At 47.7% G+C, this 20,717-nt stretch overlaps 1 protein-coding gene across 4 annotated transcripts in view; it reads left to right on the top strand.

Moving 5' to 3' along the window:
- Positions 1–20,717, top strand: part of si:dkey-220o5.5 (actin filament-associated protein 1-like 1) — a 125,675-nt gene that overhangs the window by 68,378 nt on the left and 36,580 nt on the right. For all 4 annotated transcript variants that reach the window (XM_051652827.1, XM_051652826.1, XM_051652825.1 and 1 more), the window contains one exon: positions 14,900–14,996. In XM_051652827.1, the coding sequence (XP_051508787.1) occupies positions 14,900–14,996 (97 nt within the window). The remainder of the gene's footprint in view (positions 1–14,899; positions 14,997–20,717) is intronic.

The raw sequence follows: 20,717 nt of genomic DNA, 5'->3' as shown, positions 1-20,717 counted from the left end.
GGCTAATTTATACATACTGCACAAACTGACTCATTTTAATTTGCCTTAAAATCATGACAAAATGATTGGCGTTTTTGTTAATGTGTTTGTTTGATGTTATTTCGCCTAAAATACTTGACCTAGGAGAGTTCAGCTTGTCGAGACCGTTGATGATTGGTTTAAACAGTGGGTGTGATTTGGACATGACGTTATTTATTTATATATACATTTCCTGAATTAACTCATTTTAAAATGACACGGATGCTTTAAATCATTCAGCTTCGTATAAATCAGCTAAAAATTGCCAAACAATTACCATGGTATTGCTATTGCTATTATTTACATTGGCGGCCAAAAGTTTGGAATAATGTACAGATTTTGCTGTTTCAGAAGGAAATTGGTACTTTAATTCACCAAAGTGGCATTCAGCTGATCACAAAGTATAGTCAGGACATTACTGATGTAAAAAACAGCACCATCACTATTTGAAAAAAGTAATTTTTGATCAAATCTAGACAGGCCCCATTTCCAGCAGCCATCACTCCAACACCTGATCCTTGAGTAATCATGCTAAATTGCTAATTTGGTACCAGAAAATCACTTGCCATTATATCAAACACAGTTGAAAGCTATTTGGTTCATTAAACGAAGCTTAACATTGTCTTTGTGTTTGTTTTTGAGTTGCCACAGTATGCAATAGACTGGCATGTCTTAAGGTCAATATTAGGTCAAAAATGGCAAAAAAGAAACAGCTTTCTCTAAAAACTCATCAGTCAGTCATTGACTTAAGAAATGAAGGCTATACGATGCTTGAAATTTTCAAAAAACTGAAGATTTCATACAAAGGTGTACACTACAGTCTTCAAAGACAAAGGACAATGTAACAAGGTTAAGGTTGGGAAAGGAGGAGGCGGGAACCGGCTGAACCGTCAAAAGAATGTTTAATGAAAACAAAAAGACACAAAACATAAACGCACACACTGCAGCTGCGTGTGGCTCTCTCTCTTTCGAACTGCTGCGTTTCGCTGCACTTATCCCTCTCCTCTGCTGATTAGCCCGATTGGGGGCCGGGTGTGCGTAGTCACGGCACGGCCCCATCCTCCTCCTCGTCACAGACAACTGGCTCTAACAAGGACAGAAAGAGATGTGGAAGGCCAGATGTACAACTAAACAAGAGGATAAGTACATCAGTCTCTAGTTTGAGAAATAGACACCTCACATGTCCTCAGCTGACAGCTTCATTGAATTCTACCCGCTCAACACCAGTTTCATGTACAACAGTAAAGAGAAGACTCAGGGGTGCAGGCCTCATGGGAAGAATTGCAAAGAAAAAGACACTTTTGAAACAGAAAAACAAAAAGAAAAGGTTAGAGTGGGCAAAGAAACAGACATTGGACAACAGATAATTGGAAAAGAGTGTTATGGATCTTAAACCCATTGAGCTTTTGTGGGATCAGCTAGACTGTAAGGTGTGTGAGAAGTGCCCGACAAGACAGCCACATCTATGGCAAGTGCTACAGGAAGAGTGGGGTGAAATGTCACCTGAGTATCTGGACAAACTGACAGCTAGAATACCAAGGATCTGCAAAGCTGTCATTGCTGCACATGGAGGATTTTTTGATGAGAACTCTTTGAAGTATTTTAAGAAGTTCTGAATTTTGTTTTTTCAAATTGTAATAGTAATTTTTCACGTTATTAATGTCCTGACTATACATTATGATCAGTTGAATGCCACTTTGGTGAATAAAAGTATCAATTTCTTTCCATAAGAACAAAATCAACTTTACTCCAAACTTTTGGCCGCCAGTGTATATCTCATTATTGCTATTTTCCATGCGACCAAAAATATGAAATAACACAAATGGAAGTATTGAAAAGATGTAGAGTTTGGTTGAAAATCTCAAACATTGATAGTGGTATCTTCTTATTAACATTAATAGTTTTCTAAAAGCCAAAGGCAACAAATAAAACCAGAAAATGTAGGCTGTCATCCACTCAACCATGCAGCATGACGAGACAGAGCAAATGCGTTAACTTGGGCAATTCACCGAAAGTGAAGTGCTGCCTGAATGATCTGTGCCGCGATATAAGTGACTCATAATACGCAAATGTTTTACACGGGCAGCACTCGTCTATTGACTACTGCATTCTCGTCACACTTTAATAGTTTTTAGCTTCCCATTCAGCTCTTAACTACATAAAACAGGCTGTGTGATTACGAGGAAGGACTACACAAAGGGGTAGATTGGGACGCAGGTGCAAGGGACTTCATATAAATAAAATACATACATCTCCTTCTCGCTGTTGCAGAAGTGCCAGTGATTGGTGGCCAATGGTGGCACGTGTGCCATAGGTTGCCGACCCCTGCTTTAGATCAAACGTGTAGGGATATACAAACGCACACTCACACATGCATTAAGTTCTGGACACCTGTAGCTCTTTCTCAGCTCTCTTTAGAGGACCTCTGCCTGAGAAAGGGGCCATATTAAAGCATTCTTTCAGTAGTCCTTACATAAGGCTGGTTAGTTTGTGTATGTGGGTTTGCAAGGGAGGTGGGAGGTTTGCAGGCTTAGATTTTTTCATCCTGTACTTCATGAGGTAACTTAACAAGCTCAATTTGACAGGGTTACAATGACCCACACATATTTGTGTATACGCTTATACGCTTGTCTGTGTGATGACGGCAGAAGGGCTTTTCATTAAATTTGATCATGGTTTGTGTGAGACTGATTGCTCAGATTGTGTAAAGAGGAAAATGAGGAATGTGCAGTGAATGTTTTAGAGGCTTAGCAAGTAGAAACTCACCCTTCTGCCTCTGTTGCCCATCTTAAAAGAAAAGTTCACCCAAAAATGAAAGTTATGTCATTATTTATGCACCCTTTTGTAATTCCTGAGACTGTTTATCCCGAGACGAATACTGTTATTAAAATGAATGGGAGAAATGGGAATGCCCAATATGGTGGATGTAGAAAAGGAAGCCCCGCCTTGGAGATAAAAGAGCCAATCACCTTTGAGATACATACATTGCCTGTCAACCAACTCGAGAAAGTGCATGTGCATTAGCTAGCCTTAAAAATTGCGGGGGTTTTTGCATGATCGGAGCTAAAGAAGCACAATTTATGATACCATTGTTGTCAGATTTAACTGCTGATTTGAAATATGTTCTTTGATTGTAAACTTGACCAACCGTTTTGGAGATTTCGGTCTTTCCCCATTCAATTAGACAGCTTTTATGCCACTTGTATCCATAGAAAATAGCTGCCCGTGAGCGTTCCAAAGATGGCCTTTGTGTTTTTCCAAACATGTATGCTGTTATTTGTTCTGTGAAATACAAAAGTAGAAATGTTTGAAGATTCTGTATGCTAAACGTTCTATACAATGACAATTCATGGTGACCATGTTTTTCAAGCTAAAAAGGATAAAAAAGCTTTATAAAAACACCCTAAAAGTAGTCAATACAACTTCTGTGCTAGATTCCAAGTTTTCTGAAGCCATATGATAGCTTAAAAAAAAATAGTTTGAAATTTAAAATGTTTTTTGGTTCTTTTTGGACAGATAGGGGTGGGTGATATGACCAAAACCTTATATCACGATATTAGTAATTTTATATCACGATAACGATATATATACACTACCGGTCAGAAGTTTTGAAACACTTGACCGAAATGTTTCCCATGATCTTAAAAATCTTTTGATCTGCATCAGCTTAAATGTTTGAAATTAGTTTTGTAGACAAAAATATAATTGTGCCACCATATTAATTTATTTCATTATAAATGTAAAATTTAATTACAAAAAAAAAGTTTTTGAAATTGATGACTTGGACCAAATAATAAAGAAAAGCAGCCAATAAGTGCCCAACATAGATGGGAACTCCTTCAATACTGTTTAAAAAGCATCCCAGGGTGATACCTCAAGAAGTTGGTTGAGAAAATGTCAAGAGTACATGTCTGCAAATTCTAGGCAAAGGGTGACTACTTTGAAGATGCTAAAATATAACACAGTTTTGATTTATTTTGGATTTTGTTTAGTCACAGCATAAATCCCTGTCATGTGTATTCTGTTGATTCATGTCTTTTATTTTGAAATGTTTAGTTCTTGTTTCCCTTGTCATGTGATTCCTGTTTTCCCTTCATGTTCATGTGTCATGTTTTCATTGGTTTATTGTTTAATTATCTTGTTATCAGTTCTGTTTGTTCATTGGTTTATGTTCCCCCATGTCCATGTATTTAAGCCTCATGTTTTCCATTGTGTAGTGGTCTAGTATTGAATGTGATAGTCTGTGTTTGGTACACTGTAGTCAAGTTCAAGCCATAGCCATAGCCATAGCCATAGCCATAGCCATAGCCATAGCCATAGCCATAGCCATAGCCATAGCCATAGCCATAGCCATAGCCATAGCCAAGCCAAGTCTAGGCCATGTTCATGTTTTGTTTTGTAGTCAGGGTTACTGGTTCACATTTGTAAATAAACTGCACTTGGGTTCCTCATCTTCATCATCGTCTTCGTCACTGGCATCATTGTCAGCAGTTCCAGCATACGTTACAATCCCATAGTTCCATTTAATTATTCCATAGTTTTAATGACTTTACTATTATTCTAAAATGTGAAAAAAATTATAATAAAGAATGAGTAAGTGTTTCAAAACTTTTGACCAGTAGTGTATATATCACGATATAGTAAATGTTTTCTGGAAAATCAATAGAAATTGTTTAACATATTAAATAATCCTATTGTAATGCCTATTTTTGGAACTCTAGTCAGTTAATTAAATACTTTATAAATTAAAACTACTTCCTCTTTATTTGGAACAAGACAAAAAATGTCAAAGTAAATAAATAAAAATCAACTTGTTTTCAAAAATCAACCTTATCAAAATGCTAAATATAACAGTATGCCACATTTCCGTTTGAAATGTTGTTGATCAGTATTATTATTATTATTATAAACTTTGCTCAAGAAACATAAGTTCTTATAAAAAATAAACACTTCTCAAAGAAAATTAATATTTAATATCACTTCTTGCAAAATAAATAAATAAATGATCGAATTAATGCGGAGTTCATCTTTTGGCTTTCATAATATTCTTTTGCGTGCTTCATTTTTAAGGTGGTAAAACATTTCCCTATCTGTCACTCACTCGACGTTGTGTCGATGTAGTGATACTAGGGGTCACTCTTGGGAGCCCGAAACACCTCAGGTCTTTGATAAAAGGCCAATGAAAATTGGCGAGTGGTATTTGCATGCCACTCCCCCGGACATACGGGTATAAAAGGAGCTGGTATGCAACCACTCATTCAGATTTTCTCTTCGGAGCCGAACGGTCATGCTCATTGAGCTGAATTCTTACGACTGTTCGTTCACCTCTGCTGGATCTGATGGCGCATTTCAGCGGCTTCTCCCTCCTCTGCACTGGTGCACTGCAGAGAACGCCCTTGGGCGCTTCGGCAGAAAAAAGAGAGTATATGTTTCTGAAAGAGTATATTTCTCTAAAAGAGCGGCACACACGGAACGTCTTTTTAAAGATGCGTCTTTTTAAAGATGCCTTACCGATTGTGTGTTATTCCTGGTTGCGGTCGTTACCTCTCAACTTCAGGCAGTCACGATCACTGTCTTTCATGTCTGGGCGCGACCCACACGGAGGCAGCGTTCGTGAATGGTTCATGTTCTCACTGCAAGAACATGACCACGGCAACGTTGCGGTCGCGGCTTGCTTTCATAAGAAAGCAAGCCACCCCAGCGGCTCCCCGCCTCGGTCCTTCTACCTATGGGTTTGAGGCCAGTGCGGCTAGCACTGGGGGCAATTTGGGGACCCCAATGAGATCGCCTCCGCCGGGTATCCCCCCGCAGACCTCCCATTCCCCAGCATGCTCGTCTGCCCCGATCGGGCTTCCGGATGAGTCCACCGGCTCGTCTCACGGCGAGTTCGACCTCTTTTTCGGAGCCCGCGAAGCTGATGAGCTCTCGAGCGCAGTATCGGAGAGCGAGCTTGTCCAGTCAGACACAGAAGCCTCAGCTGGGCTCCCACCTTTGGGGTCGATTGCCCAGTCACAGACTGATGCAGAGATGACGGACATGCTTTCCTGGGCGGCTGTGAGCGTCGGGCTAGAGTGGAACCCTCTGCTCTCCCCTGAACCCTCGCGGCTCGATGATTGGTTCCTGGGCTCACAGCGCCGCTCAAAGCAGCCACGCCGTGCTCCAGTGCCTTTCTTCCCGGAAGTGCACGAGGAGCTGACAGAATCGTGGGAGGCACCTTTTACTGCCCGGTCCCGATTTCTCAGTCCCCCTCACTACCCTCGATGGCGGGGCGGCCAGGGGCTATACGGCGATTCCCCCGGTGGATAAGGCACTCGCGGTGCACCTATGCTCGCAGAGCGCCACCACCTGGCACGGACTCCCAAAGCTCCCGTCCAAGCCCTGTAGGTTCACGTCGTCCCTGATGGCCAAAGCCTACAGTGCTGCTGGACAAGCCACCTCCGCCCTGCATGCCATGGCTCTCCTGCAGGTCCATCAAGCCAAGGCGCTAAAAGAACTGCACGAGGGTAGTTCCGCCCCAGATGTGATGCTGGAACTGCGCTCGGCAACCGACCTCGCTCTCCTAGCGACGAAGGTCCCGACGCAGTCTCTCGGGTGGACGATGTCCACATTAGTGGTCCAGGAGCGCCACCTTTGGCTCAACCTGGTCGAGATGGGTGAGGCCGACAAGACACGGTTCCTTGCTGCCTCCATCTCTCAGGCTAGCCTATTCGGCGACAAAGTCGAGGACTTTGCCCAGCAGTTCTCGACAGTGAAGCAGCAGATGGAGGCTATCTGGCATATCCTGCCCCGGCATGGCTCAAGATCCCACAGCCCGTCTGCTCGTCACCAAGGGCGTCCCCCTGGGGTGACTGCACCGGCTCTGCCACAGCCCGCCCCTTCGGCCCGGCCCCGGCGTGGAGCCCACCGCAGGAAGCAAGACGCCACCCGTCTCACGGCCGGCCACTAAGAATCAACGAAGGTCGTCAAAGCGCCCCTGAGATGGGCGACCCAGGGTCGATGAAAACCCACTGCATTGGATCTGGTAGTAAGACCACTCCATCCCCCAGTGGAGGGCCGGGTGGAGAATCTTTTGTTACATTTTAATTTGATTAAAGGGTGCGATAGAACCTGTCCCTCCGGCCGAGATGAAGAAGGAGTTTTACAGCCCCTACTTCATCGTACCGAAAAAAGGTGGTGGTTGCGGCCAATATTGGACCTGCGCGTACTGAACCGGGCTTTACACAGACTCCCGTTCAAGATGCTGACGCAAAAGCGCATTCTGGTGAGCGTCCGGCATCAAGATTTTTTCGTGGCGGTAGACCTGAAGGACGCGTATTTTCACGTCTCGATTCTACCTCGACACAGACCCTTCCTGCGGTTTGCATTCGAGGGTGAGGCGTATCAGTACAAGGTCCTCCCTTTCGGCCTGTCCTTGTCCCCTCGCGTCTTCACGAAGGTCGCAGAGGCAGCCCTTGCCCCGTTAAGGGAAGTGGGCATTCGCATTCTCAACTATCTCGGCGATTGGCTAATCCTAGCTTACTCTCGGGACATGTTGTGTGCACACAGGGACTTGGTGCTCTCGCACCTCAGCCGATTAGGGCTCTGGGTCAGCTGGGAAAAGAGCAAGCTCCTCCCGGTTCAGAGCATCTCTTTTCTCGTTTTGTAGTTGGACTCAGTCTCTTTGACAGCGCACCTCACGAACGAGCGCACACAGTCGGTGCTGGCCTGTTTGAAGGTGTTCAAACAGAAAACAGCAGTTCCACTGAAACTCTTTCAGAGGCTCCTGGGGCATATGGCATCCTCAGCGGTGGCCACCCTGCTCGGGTTGATGCATATGAGACCGCTTCAGCTCTGGCTTCAGACTCGAGTCCTGAGATGGGCATGGCGCCGCGGGACACATTGCGTGGTCATCATGCCGGCTTATGGATGGGCCTACGGCTGCGTTGGCACATCAACTGCCTCGAGTTGTTGGCAATTCTGCTTGCCCTGCGGAGGTTCTGGCCGTTGATCCAGGGCAAGCATGTGTTAGTTCAGACAGACAACACAGCAACAGTAGCATATGTCAACCACCAAGGTTGTATGTCACAACTCGCCCGCCGTCTCCTCCTCTGGTGTCGGCAGCACTTCAAGTCGCTGCGAGCCACTCACATCCCGGGCGACCTCAACACTACAGCGGACACGCTATCACGGCAGGTTACCCTCAGGGGAGAGTGGCGACTCCACCCTCAGGTGGTCCAGCTGATTTGGAGTCGATTCGGACGGGCACAGGTGGACCTGTTCGCCTCCTAAGAATCCTACCACTGCCCGCTCTGGTATGCCCTGACCTAGGCACCCCTCGGAATAGACGTGCTGGCACACAGCTGGCCTCCTGGCCTATGCAAATATACGTTTCCCCCAGTGAGCCTACTTGCAAAGACTCTGTGCAAGGTCAGGGAGGACGAGGAGCAGGTCGTCCTGGTAGCACCCTACTGGCCCACCCAGATGTGGTTCTCGGACCTCACGCTCTTCGCGACAGCCCCCCCCCCCGGAGAATTCCCCTGAGGAAGGACCTTCTTTCTCAGGGACAGGGCACCATCTGGCACCCACAACCAGACCTCTGGAATCTCCATGTCTGGCCCCTGGACGGGACACGGAAGACCTAAGTGGCCTACCACCCGTGGTGGTAGACACGATCACTCTCTACCCCCTCTACGAGGTGCCTGTATACCTTTAAGTGGCGTTTGTGCGCTAAGTGTTCTTCCCGACGGGAAGACCCTGGAGATCGGTGCTTTCCTTCCTGCAGGAGAGGCTGGAATGTCGGCTGTCCCCTTCCACCTTGAAGGTGTACGTTGCTGCTATAGCAGCACACCACGACACAGTGGACGGTAAGTCCTTAGAGAAGCACAACCTTATCATCAGGTTCCTGAGAGGTACCAGGAGGCTGAACCCCTCCAGACCGCGCCTTGTTCCCTCATGGGACCTCTCTGTAGTTCTTCAGGTTCTACAGAGAGCACCCTTTGAGCCTTTGCAGTCAGCTGAGCTTAAGGCACTCTCCTTGAAGACTGCCCTCCTGACTGCGCTCACTTCCATCAAGAGGATAAGAGACCTGCAAGCGTTCTCTGTCAGTGAAACGTGCCTGGAATTCAGTCCGGGCTACTCTCACGTGATCTTGAGACCCCGACCGGGCTATGTGCCCAAGGTTCTCACGACCCCTTTTAGGGACCAGGTGGTGAACCTGCAAGCGCTGCCCCAGGAGGAGGCAGACTCAGCCCTGTCGTTGCTGTGTCCGGTGCACGCTTTATGCATCTATATGGATCGCACACAGAGCTTTAGGATCTCTGAGCAGCTCTTTGTCTGCTTTGGTGCACAGCGGAAATGAAGCGCTGTCTCCAAGCAGAGGATCGCCCACTGGCTCATTGACGCCATAGCTATGGCATATCACGCCCAGGACTTGCCGACCCCGGTAGGTCTATGAGCCCATTCTACCAGGGGTGTAGCGGCCTCCTGGGCCCTGGTCAGGGGTGCCTCTCTAACAGACATTTGTAGAGCAGCGTGCTGGGCAACACCCAACACCTTTGCAAGGTTCTACAACCTCCGGGTGGAACCAGTTTCGTCCCAGGTAGTAGCACGCAATACAAGCGGATAAGCCTGGGATAGCCGGCCGGGTGTATCGCTTGCACATAGCGCCTTTCACCTCCTCTGAGCTGAAGACGTGCGCCATTAATTCCCAGTAGTGTTCACAAACTATGTTCCCTGGTTGACTTCCTCCAAGCCCTGTGGCAGTCGAGTTTTCGGAGAGACTCGCTGCTGGCCCAGTACACATGCTAACTAAGAGCCCTGTTCTGGGGTAGGTGCTCTGCATGTGGCGGTTCCCTGTAAGGTAACCCCATACAATGTATATCTTCCGCTAATTTGTTTCCCTGTTGGCAAACTGCGTCTTCCTTGGGCAGAGCCCCCTCTGCCACAGTCTCCATGTTTGTAGTAACTCCTCCCCCGTTGGGTAGGATCTATCATGAGACTCTCCACATGGTCGGCAAGACCATGTGATGTATTTTTCCACTTAAATATCCCCCCTCTCTTTGGGCAAGATGTGGTCTCTGCGGTGTCCTCCCCTTGGTAGGGACACCCCCCGACTAGACCTGGCAACCCAGTCGGATAATCCCCCTTGTTTTTTAGGGAGTGGAAAAAAGAAGGGGAATAGAGGCCACGACTGGGTTAGCCTGTCTTTATCTTTTGGGTAGTCGACTTGTCCCCAAATTGCCGTTCGACACTCATAACTATGTTGGGGGAGGTTACGTGTCGGCCTGGTGCACTGGCTACGAGGCACACAGTCGTCTGCCCGTCACACACTGCCAGTTCACGTAACACAGTTCAGCCAGTTGCGGCATTTTGTATAGGGACCCCTAGTGTCACTACATCGACACAACGTCGAGTGAGTGACAGATAGGGAACGTCCTGGTTACTTGTGTAACCTCCGTTCCATGATGGAGGGAATGAGACATTGTGTCCCTCCTGCCACAATGCTGAACTACCCGCTGAAATGGCCGGACCTTGTCTCGGCTCCTCAGCATAAAACCTGAATGAGTGGTTGCATACCAGCTCCTTTTATACCCGCCTGTCCGGGGGAGTGGCATGCAAATACCACTCGTCAATTTTCATTGGCCTTTTATCAAATACCAGAGGTGATCCCTAGTGTCACTACATCGACACATGTCTCGATCCCTCCATCAGGGAACGGAGGTTACACAAGTAACCAGAATAATTGCTTGTATTACGAGTGATTATCGCCATCCAAAACAGTTTGCAGATTACATTTTTACATTTTCGGAGGGACAGGCTCTATCACATCCTTCCGTAGGAGGGTAGCAATCTCCGCGCGCAAGGTAGCAGCGTTCTCGCCCTTCACGAGGTGAAGTGGATGCTGCTGAACCTGGGCAGACGCCTGGTGAACTGAATCGCTTAGCTGAGTCGGACGGTCCGGATCAGCCATCGCGACGGGTTGGAAAGCGCAAGCCACGTGTCCAAGCTCTGGGCGAGGGGGACCAAGGGGACAATCTCGTCGGACGTACCGGCGGGTGGGGCCTCGCGGCAGGGCGGAGCCTGAGGTGCCACGCTGTGTCGTGCCTGCGCTGAGTTCAGGGACATTGAAGCACTTACCTGGCTCCTTGTGACCACCCCCGGAACAGCCTTGGACGGGGGAGGAAGAGGCCAGTCTTCGTGACCCAAGGAGACTGTCACATCGGGGGTGGATTTGTGCCACAGCTGGGCGCGCAGGGGCAGGGAGACTGCCGCTGGAGCGCCAAACCTGCCAAAATGGAATGGTGGATGGTGGTCATGATGATGGCCGTGCACATCAGGTATGTGACCCAGGGAACAAAGAGACCGCTCTTTTGCTGAACTCTTGGGTACCGCAGCCACTTGGGCATGTGGTGAAATTAAATGAAAATGCAACAAAAGATTCTCCTCCCGGCCTTCCACCGGGGGATGGAGTGGTCTGCTTACCAGCTCCAAAGCAGTGGGTTTTGTTTTCCCTGGGTCACCCATCTCAGGGGTGCTTCGAAGCCTTTCACGGGATCTTGGTGGCTGGCCAGACGGGTGGTGTCTGCTTCCTGTGGTGGGCTCCATGCCAGGGCCGGGCTGCAGGGGCGGGCTGCAGCAGAGCCAGTGCAGTCACCGCAGGGGGACGCCCTTGGTGACGAGCAGGCGGGGTGCAGGATCTTGAGCCGCGCTGGGGCAGGATGTGCCGGCTAGCCTCCGCCTGCTGCTTCACCTCCGAGAACTGCTGGGCAAAGTCCTCGAAGGTGTCACCGAATAGGCCTACCTGGGAAATGGGGGCAGAAAGGAACTGTGCCTTGTCGGCCTCTCCCATCTCGACCAGGTTGAGTCAAAGGTGGCGCTCCTAGACCACCAAGGTGGACATCGCCCGCCCGAGAGACCGCGCCATGACCTTTGTCACCTGGAGAGCGAGGTCGGTCGCCGGGCGCATCTCCTGCATCAATCCCAGGGCGGAAATACCCTCGTGCAGTTACTTTAGCGCATTGGTTTGGTGGACTTGCAGGAGAGCCATGGCGTGCAGGGCTGAGGCAGCTTGTCCAGCGGCACTGTAGGCTCTGGCCATCAGGGACGACGTAAACCTACAGGCCTTGGACGGGAGCTTTTGGCGCCCGCGCCAGGTGGCAGCGCTCTGCAGGCATAGGTACACCGCGAGTGCCTTATCCACCGGGGGAATCGGCGAATAGCCCCTGGCCGCCCCACCATCGAGGGTAGTGAGGGTGGGGGAGCTGAAAGATCGGGACCGGCAGTAAAAGGTGCCTCCCATGACCTTGTCAGCTCCTTGTGCACTTCCGGGAAGAAAGGAACTGGGGCGGGGCGGGGCGTGGCGTGGCTGTGAGAGCATGTCCATCATTTCCGTGTCAGCCTGTGACTGGGCGACCGTACCCGTGGGGGGGAGCCCAGCTGAGGCTTTCACGTCTGACTGGACGAGCCCGCTCTCCGATGCTGCGCTCGAGAGCTCATCACCTTCACGGGCTCCGAACAAGAGGTCGAACTCGCCGTGAGACGAGCCGGCGGATTCATCCGGAAGCCCGATCAGGGCAGTCGAGCATGCTGGGGAATGGGAGGTCCGTGTGGGGATACCCGGCGGAGGTGGTCCCATTGGGGTCCCCAAATCGCCCCCAGTGCTAGCCGCGCTGGCCTCATACCCGTAGGTAGAAGGACCAAGGTGGGGAGCCGCTGGGGTGGCTTGCTTTCTTACAAAGGCAAGCCGCGACCGCAATGTTGCAATGATCATGTTCTCGCAATGAGTACATGATCCATCCACGAACGCTGTCTCCACGTGGGTCGTGCCCAGACACGAAAGACAGTGATCATGACCATCAGAAGGTGAGAGATAACGACCGCAACCAGGAAAAACACACAAACGGAAAGGCATCTTTAAAAAGATGTGTCTTTAAAAAGACGTTCCGTGTGTGCCGATCTTTTAGAGAAATATACTCTTTTATTTCTGCCGAAGTGCCCAGGGGCGTTCTCTGCAGTGCACCAGTGCAGAAGAGGGAGAAGCCGCTGAAATGCGGCATCAGATTCAGCAGAGGTGAATGAACAGTCAGCTCGGTGAACATCGACCGTTCGGCGCCGAAGAGAAATTCTGAATGAGTGGTTGCATACCAGCTCCTTTTATACCTGTATGTCCAGGGGAGTGGTATGCAAATACCACTCGCCAATTTTCATTGGCCTTTTATCAAAGACCAGAGGTGTTTCGTGCTCCCAAGAGTGACCACTAGTGTCACTACATCGACACAACGTCGAGTGAGTGACAGATAGGGAACAGACCAAAATGTAACTCCTTTTTCACTATAAATCTTGACATCAGCAGTCTCCTTTGCGATCATGATTTCAAGCTCAATTACACTTTCTAGCGCCATTTAAAGCTCTGCACATTTGTCAAGCTCTAGGAAGTGTTACTGTAATTGAGCTTGAAATCATGATCGTATGACTGCAATGGCAAGATGTACAGTGAAGGAGTTACATTTTGGTCCATTCTCTACTTTTGACTTGCATTTAAATGGAGCTCCTTGTTGATTGTTCCAAGATGGCAGTGTGGCTGATTTATCCAGTCCAGCCAAATGCGGTATCTATGTCTGTATATCTATGGGTTTAATAGATTATTTTACTTTGTCTGTGCAAAGTTACATATTAAAAGTTAATATTATCCAATATTTCAACCTTAGTTAATGCAGTTATTCATGTCCCCTGACCAGACATAATTCCTTAATATGGATTTTCCCTACCAAAGGAGCCATTCAATTATGAAGTACCACCTTCATATTTTTATGAATCCCAAACTAAAGTTCATCTGCTTAGAAAAGTAGTTCCACTTAGACAACTTTAATGTTCAGATAACAAAAATCTTTCAAGTGCTTCCTACAGGCATCACATTTCTGTTTTTAAACCCTGAGATAAGATTACTTTTTAGGCGTGCATTACATTAAAGACATTTTCTGTTCTTTTTTATAAACAGAGGGACGAGTCAGTTATTTTCTATGGTAATTGACAGCATGCCACAGATATTCCTTTTATTCTGAAGGCTACTTCATTACATCTCCCAAAGACAAACCTGTATTTGAATCTTAGGAAAATAAGTCTTTCAAGTCAAGGCACATTGGAATTAAATTTATGATTTAAGACCCAAATAAATCTCTGTATGATCTCTGCTTTTGCCTTCCTGTTTTGAACTCCCAGAAACCTTTCTTTCAGTGCCACTGATTTGCTCTTGTGCCCTCAGTGTCCGACTACAAATTACTGACCCCACAGCCACAGCCATTGTCCCTCAGCTGTTCTCCTCTAGAACAGTCTGCTCCATACCCTCATAAACACTGTGGACTGAGTGACCCTTAGTACAGCTAAAAACATACCCTCTCTCACTTCCTGTAAATGCAGAACTGTATTTAAACTCTTGGTTTTGAGCTCCATATGAGAAGGATATCATCTGAAATTGATTTATTTCTTTAAATAGTGGAACCGAATAATTTTTATTATGTTCGGTTCCATTAACAGTCCTTGAACGTCTGCATTCTTCAGTAATGGAATCATAAAAGAACTGGAATCAGAACCAGAACTGTTAAATGTTCTGACTCCAATTTCTCTATTTTCGTCCCTGTAAGTCTCGGATATGATGCTTCTCATGTGCACACTCAGGTGATCTGTTTAGACAGCAGTGTTGTCGTCATTCTTGACTGTGCAGTTGCTGTGAGCAACTCATGTGAAAGTTCGATTGATCAGGGTCCAGATTGGTTGTGTTTGTGTACTTCACTGTGGGTTAATGAGCTGAAACTAGAGCTGTGTATAACAGTTTATTTGAGTGCTGTTCATTGTCCTGTGTTTGCAGTCTGAAAATAAATCTATTCTGCTTTTTTTTAATCTTCAGCCTGTGGGTCCTGCTGTCCCCCCACACCCTCCGTGTTTAGAGGATGAAGACTTTTACGAGGAGGCAGAACCGTTTGTCCCAGCCAGTCAGTCTACAGGTCAGTACAAAAACCAACTATTACAAATCAAACACAGTGTTGAACACTAAAATAAATAGCACTCACTTGCATAAAACTAATACAATAACTGTTAGTCAAAATGCAATAGGGCTCATTTTTTAAACATAAGCAGGAACAAATTTTGTGTAAATTGTTTTGTAAAACTGTTCTTACTGATATTGAATTAGACCCAGTGAATGTTTACTTAACATTTACTTAATTTACATAAAGAGATATTATAGCAATTGAAATATGTGTTTAATTTCTGTGCCACTAAAGTCTATTATTGCAAAAATAATCTCTAATTTAAAACAGATTTCAGAAAATCTCTGTGTCTTCTATTGGTTGTACAAAGAGTAAGAGGAATGGTACACATTGTTACACTTTTAGGTGAAATCTACAAATGGCTTACTTATAGTTGAATCTGCATATTAAGCTGGTATACGAAAAATAATTTTAACCCTCCTATGGTAAAGTGGCACCTTCCTTTGGTATTCATGGTCATTTTTGACCGGAAGGTTCAGATGCGTAACCCTTTCTTTTCTTTCTTTTTTTTGTTTTTTTTGTGATGATGATAATAATGATACCATTTTTTCTTCCTTGAAGTAAGAACAATAAAATTCTGTTTCTTTTGGGATTTTATGCTATTTTGATGTATTTACATGTACATTTAACAATTTTACCATTAATTTCCATATACAAATAAGCACATTTAAAAAAAAAAAAAAAAAAAAACATTTAGAACCTTCACTTGTATAAGTTGAAATGTAGAAAAATGAGAATGTGACATAAATTGGAGGCAGACTGCTGCCATCTGGTGAACAAAATATAAATAACATGACTTGAAAATTATGTCATGCCAGTAACAGCCAGTAGATGGCTGTAGCCACCTACTTTGTAGTCTGATGGCTTGTAATGTAATTTAATATTTTATCACAAGATATGCATTTGGATAAATATTTAGACATTATCAGACTATTATTTGTCAAAATTTAACATTTAAATTTTGATTTTAAGTGTCAGTTTTTGCAGTTAATGTCATAATGCTTGCCATCAAACCTGATCATGGTGTTACAAAGAGGAGACACAGAGTAAGCATTTTTCTACCAATAATTTATTTCAAACATAAAAATGTGATAACGCAAAGTAAATGCATAATAATGTCAAGAAAATGAACATGAAGAAATAGAAATGAACTGCAAAATTCAGTAAATCCAATTAGAATTATTTGTTATTTCAAACTTTCTATTGTAAAAATGTATTTTGCAAACGTGTATGTATGTGTGTGTGTGTGTCAGTTCCCTATCTGTCACTCATTCGACGTCGTGTCGATGTAGTGACACTAGGGGTTACTCTTGGGAATTTGCATGCCACTCCCCCGGACATACAGGTATAAAAGGAGCTGGTCTGCAACCATTCATTCAGATTTTCTCTTTGGAGCCGAGCGGTTCTATTCAAGCCACCCCAGCGGCTCCCCGCCTTGGTCCTTCTACCTACGGGTATAAGGCCATGCCGGTTAGCACTGGGGGCAATTTGGGGATCTCAATGGGACCACCTCCACCGGGTATCCCCCCACGGACCTCCCATTCCCCAGCACGCTCGCTTGCTCTGGTCGGGCGCTCGGACGAGATTGCCGGCTTGTCTCAGGGCGAGTTTGACATCTCGTTCGGAGCCCGGGAAGAAGACGAGTTATCGAGCACAGCATTGGAGAGTGGGCTCGTCCAGTCGGACGCAGAGGCTTCGGCTGGGCTTCTTCTTTCGGGAGTTGTTGCCCAGTCCCAGGCCGACGCGGAAATGATGGACATGCTTTCCCGGGCGGCCGCGAGCATCGGGCTAGAGTGGAACCCTCCGCTCTCCCCTGAACCCTTGCGGCTCGACTATTGGTTCCTGGGCTCGGGGTGCCGCCCACAGCCACGCCCCGCCCTCGTTCCTTCTTCCCGGAGGTGCATGAGGAGCTGACAAGATCGTGGGAGGCACCTTTTACTGCCCGGTCCCGGTCTTTCAGCGCCCATGCTCTCGCTACCCTCGATGACGGAGCGGCCAGGGGATATTCGATGATCCCCCAGGTGGATAAGGCGCTCGCGGTGCACTTGTGTCCGTAGAGCGACGCCACCTGGTGCGGGTGCCCGAAACTCCCGTCCAGGGCCTGTAGGTTTATGTCGTCCCTGACGGCTAGAGCCTACGGTGCCACTGGACAAGTCGCCTCCGCTCTGCACGCCATGGCTCTCCTGCAAGTACACCAAGCCAAGGCGCTTAAAGAACAGCACGAGGGTAGTTCTGACCCAGGATTGATGCAGGAACTGCACTCGGCGACCGACATCGCTCTCCGGGCGACAAAGGTCATGTTGTAGTCTCTCGGACAGGCGATGTCCACCCTGGTGGTCCAGGAGCACCACCTTTGGCTCAACTTGGTTGAGATGCATGAGGCTGACAAGGCACAGTTCCTTGACGCCCCCATCTCCCAGGTTGGCCTATTCGGTGACACCGTCGAGGACTTTGCCCAGCAGTTCTCGGCGGTGAAGCAGCAGACGGAGGCCATACAGAACATCCTGCCCCGGAGCAGCTCAAGACCCCACACCCCGTCTGCTCATCGCCAAGGGCGTCCTCCTGCAACTACAACACCAGCTCCGCTGCAGCCCGCCCCCGTGGCCAGGCCCCGGCGTGGAGCCCAGCGCAGGAAGCAGATGCCACCCGTCTCACGGCCGGCCGCCAAGAACCCGAGGAAGGCTTCGAAGCGCCCCTGAGATGGGCAACCCAGGGGCAAGGAGACCCACTTCTCCAGAGCTGGTGAGCAGACCACTCCATCCCCCAGTGGAGGGCCGGGAGGAGAATCTTTTGTTTCGTTTTCATTTAATTTCGCCGCATGTCCAAGAGGCTGCGGTACCCAAAAATTCAAAAAAGAGTGGTTTTTGGGTCACATGTTTGGTGCGCACGGCCATCGTCACGACCACCGTCCCATCTTTGCGGGTATGGGGCCCCAGCGGCGGTCCCCCCACCCCTGATAGAGCCTGTCCCTCCAGCCAAGATGAAGAAAGGGTTCTACAGCCCTTACTTCACCGTACCAAAGAAAGGCGGTGGGTTGCGACCAATCCTGGACCTGTGAGTACTGAACCGGGCTTTGCACAGACTCCCGTTCAAGATGCTGAGGCAAAAAGTGGTAGACCTGAAGGACGCATACTTTCACATCTCAGTCTTACCTCGACACAGACCCTTCCTGCGGTTTGCCTTCGAAGGCCAGGTGTACTAGTACAAGGTCCTCCCCTTCAGCCTGTCCCTGTCCTCTCGCGTCTTCACGAAGGTCGCAGAGGCTGCCCTTGCCCCGCTAAGGAAAGTGGGTGTCCGCATCCTCAACTGTCTCAACGACTGGCTAATCCTAGCTCACTCTTGAGAGTTGCTGTGCACACACAGGGACCTCGTGCTCTGGCACCTCAGCCGACTGGGGCTTCGGGTCAACTGGGAAAAGAGCAAGCTCTCCCCGGTTCAGAGCATCTCTTTTTTCGGTCTGGAGTTGGACTCAGTCTCGATGACAGCATGCCTCACGAACGAGCACGCACAGTCAGTGCTGAACTGTCTGAAGGTGTTAGAGTTGTTGGCAGTACTGCTCGCCCTGTGGTGGTTTCAGCCGTTGATCCAGGGCAAGCACGTGTTGGTCCAGACGGACAACAGAGCATCGGTAGCGTACATCAACCGCCAAGGCGGTCTACACTCCCATTGCATGTCACAACTCGCTCGCCATCTCCTCCTCTGGAGTCAGCAGCGCCTCAAGTCGCTACGAGCCACTCACATCCCGGGCGACCTCAACACTGCAGTGGACAAGCTGTCACGTCAGGTTACCCTCAGGGGAGAGTGGAGATTCCACCCTCAGGTGGTCCAGCTGATTTGGAGTCGATTCGGTCGAGCACAGGTAGACCTGTTTGCTTCTTGGGAATCCTCCCACTGCCCACTTTGGTACGCCCTGACTGAGGCAGGCCCCCTGGACTATGCAAATACGTGTTTCCCCCAGTGAGCCTACTTGCACAGACCCTGTGCAAGGTCAGGGAGGATGAGGAGCAGATCATCCTAGTAGCACCCTACTGGCCCACCCAGACGTGGTTCTCGGATCTCACGCTCCTCGCAACAGCCCCCCCCCCCCGCCGAATTCCCCTGAGGAAGGACCTTCTTTCTCAGGGATGGGGCACCATTTGGCACCCACGACCAGACCTCTGGAATCTCCACATCTGGCCCCTGGATGGCACGCGGAAGACCTAAGTGGCCTACCACCCTTGGTGGTAGACACAATCACTCAGGCTAGGCGCCTGTATGCCTTGAAGTGGCGTCTGTTCGCTAAGTGGTGTTCTTCCCAACGCGAAGACCCCCAGAGATGCGCAGTCGGATCAGTGCTTTCCTTCCTGTAGGAGAGGCTGGAGGGGCAGCTGTCACACACCGCCAGTTCACGCAACAAATTTCAGCTAGTTGTGGCGTTTTGTTTAGGGACCCCTAGTGTCATTACATCGACACAATGTTGAGTGAGTGACAGATAGGGAACACCTGGTTACTTTCGTAACCTCTGTTCCCTGATGGAGGGAACGAAACATTGTGTCCCTCTTGCCACAACGCTGAAATGACTGGGACCTGGTCTGGGTTCCTCAGCACAAAACCTGAATGAGTGGTTGCATACCAGCTCCTTTTATACCCATATGTCCAGGGGAGTAGCATGCAAATTCCACTTGCCAATTCTCATTGGCCTTTTTTCAAAAAAGCAGAGGTGTTTGGGGCTCCCAAGGGTGACCCCTAGTGTCACTACATCGACACAATGTCTCGTTCCCTCCATCAGGGAACGGAGGTTACGAAAGTAACCAGGACGATTTGCTGTCATCAGCTGGAAAACAACAGGTGACTTGTAATGCCAACAATGACCAAAAGATGGCTGTAGAGCTCCACTTATTGAAGCCCTGGTTCTGTGTGTGTGTGTGTGTGTGTTCTGCATCGTGAGTGTTTTATCGTATCAGCCCTTCATTTTTGTGTGTGTATGTTTAGATTTGTGGCTGATTTATTGGTTTTATTTGACAAATGAAAAAAAAAGTTGTATTAAAGTCTCACCAGTTCATTCTTGTGTGTGAGTAAGTGTGTGTGTGTGTGTTTTGCACTGTGGATGTTTTAGAGTCTCACCCTGTAATTTCTGTCTGGTTTTGTTTTTCTGCATTGTGGCTGATTTATTGATTGTGTTTGACAGATAAAAAAAAAATTGCTCAGTTTTTTGGTCTTTCCCATTCATTCTCAATGGTCAGTCAATTTTGACTGCAAATATCAAAGGACTTGTTAAATCAAGCACAATTTTTTGATGGCAGTTGGAGGAAAAGTCACCAAGTCTTGTACTGCTCAGATAAAGGAAACCATTTTTATTATTTAAAAAAGTGTATTTCGATCAAAAATGACTGAATACCATAAGAGGGTTAACATAAAAAATTAGACACGTCAGCTTTAATAACTTTTTAAAAACTTTGTAATATTAAAAATTAAAGCTGTTGATTTAACACATTAATTCAGTTTGATTAATAACATAAAAAAGAATGTTTAAGAAAAACTTTTACGCAATTAATCATGTCCCCTGATCTGACATAATTCCCTAAAAAGGAATTTTCCTACCACAAAAGCCATTCAAGTTTGAAATACCACCTTCATATTTTTATGATTCCCATTCAGTAGGGGGCAAGCAGCTCAACTCCAGCTGTACAGGCAACA

This window comes from Myxocyprinus asiaticus, chromosome 24 (assembly GCF_019703515.2).
Source record: "Myxocyprinus asiaticus isolate MX2 ecotype Aquarium Trade chromosome 24, UBuf_Myxa_2, whole genome shotgun sequence".
Classification (NCBI taxonomy): Eukaryota; Metazoa; Chordata; class Actinopteri; order Cypriniformes; family Catostomidae; genus Myxocyprinus; species Myxocyprinus asiaticus.
The sequence above is the reverse complement of the archived record's forward strand: the minus strand, read 5'-3'. Positions and strand labels throughout refer to the sequence as shown.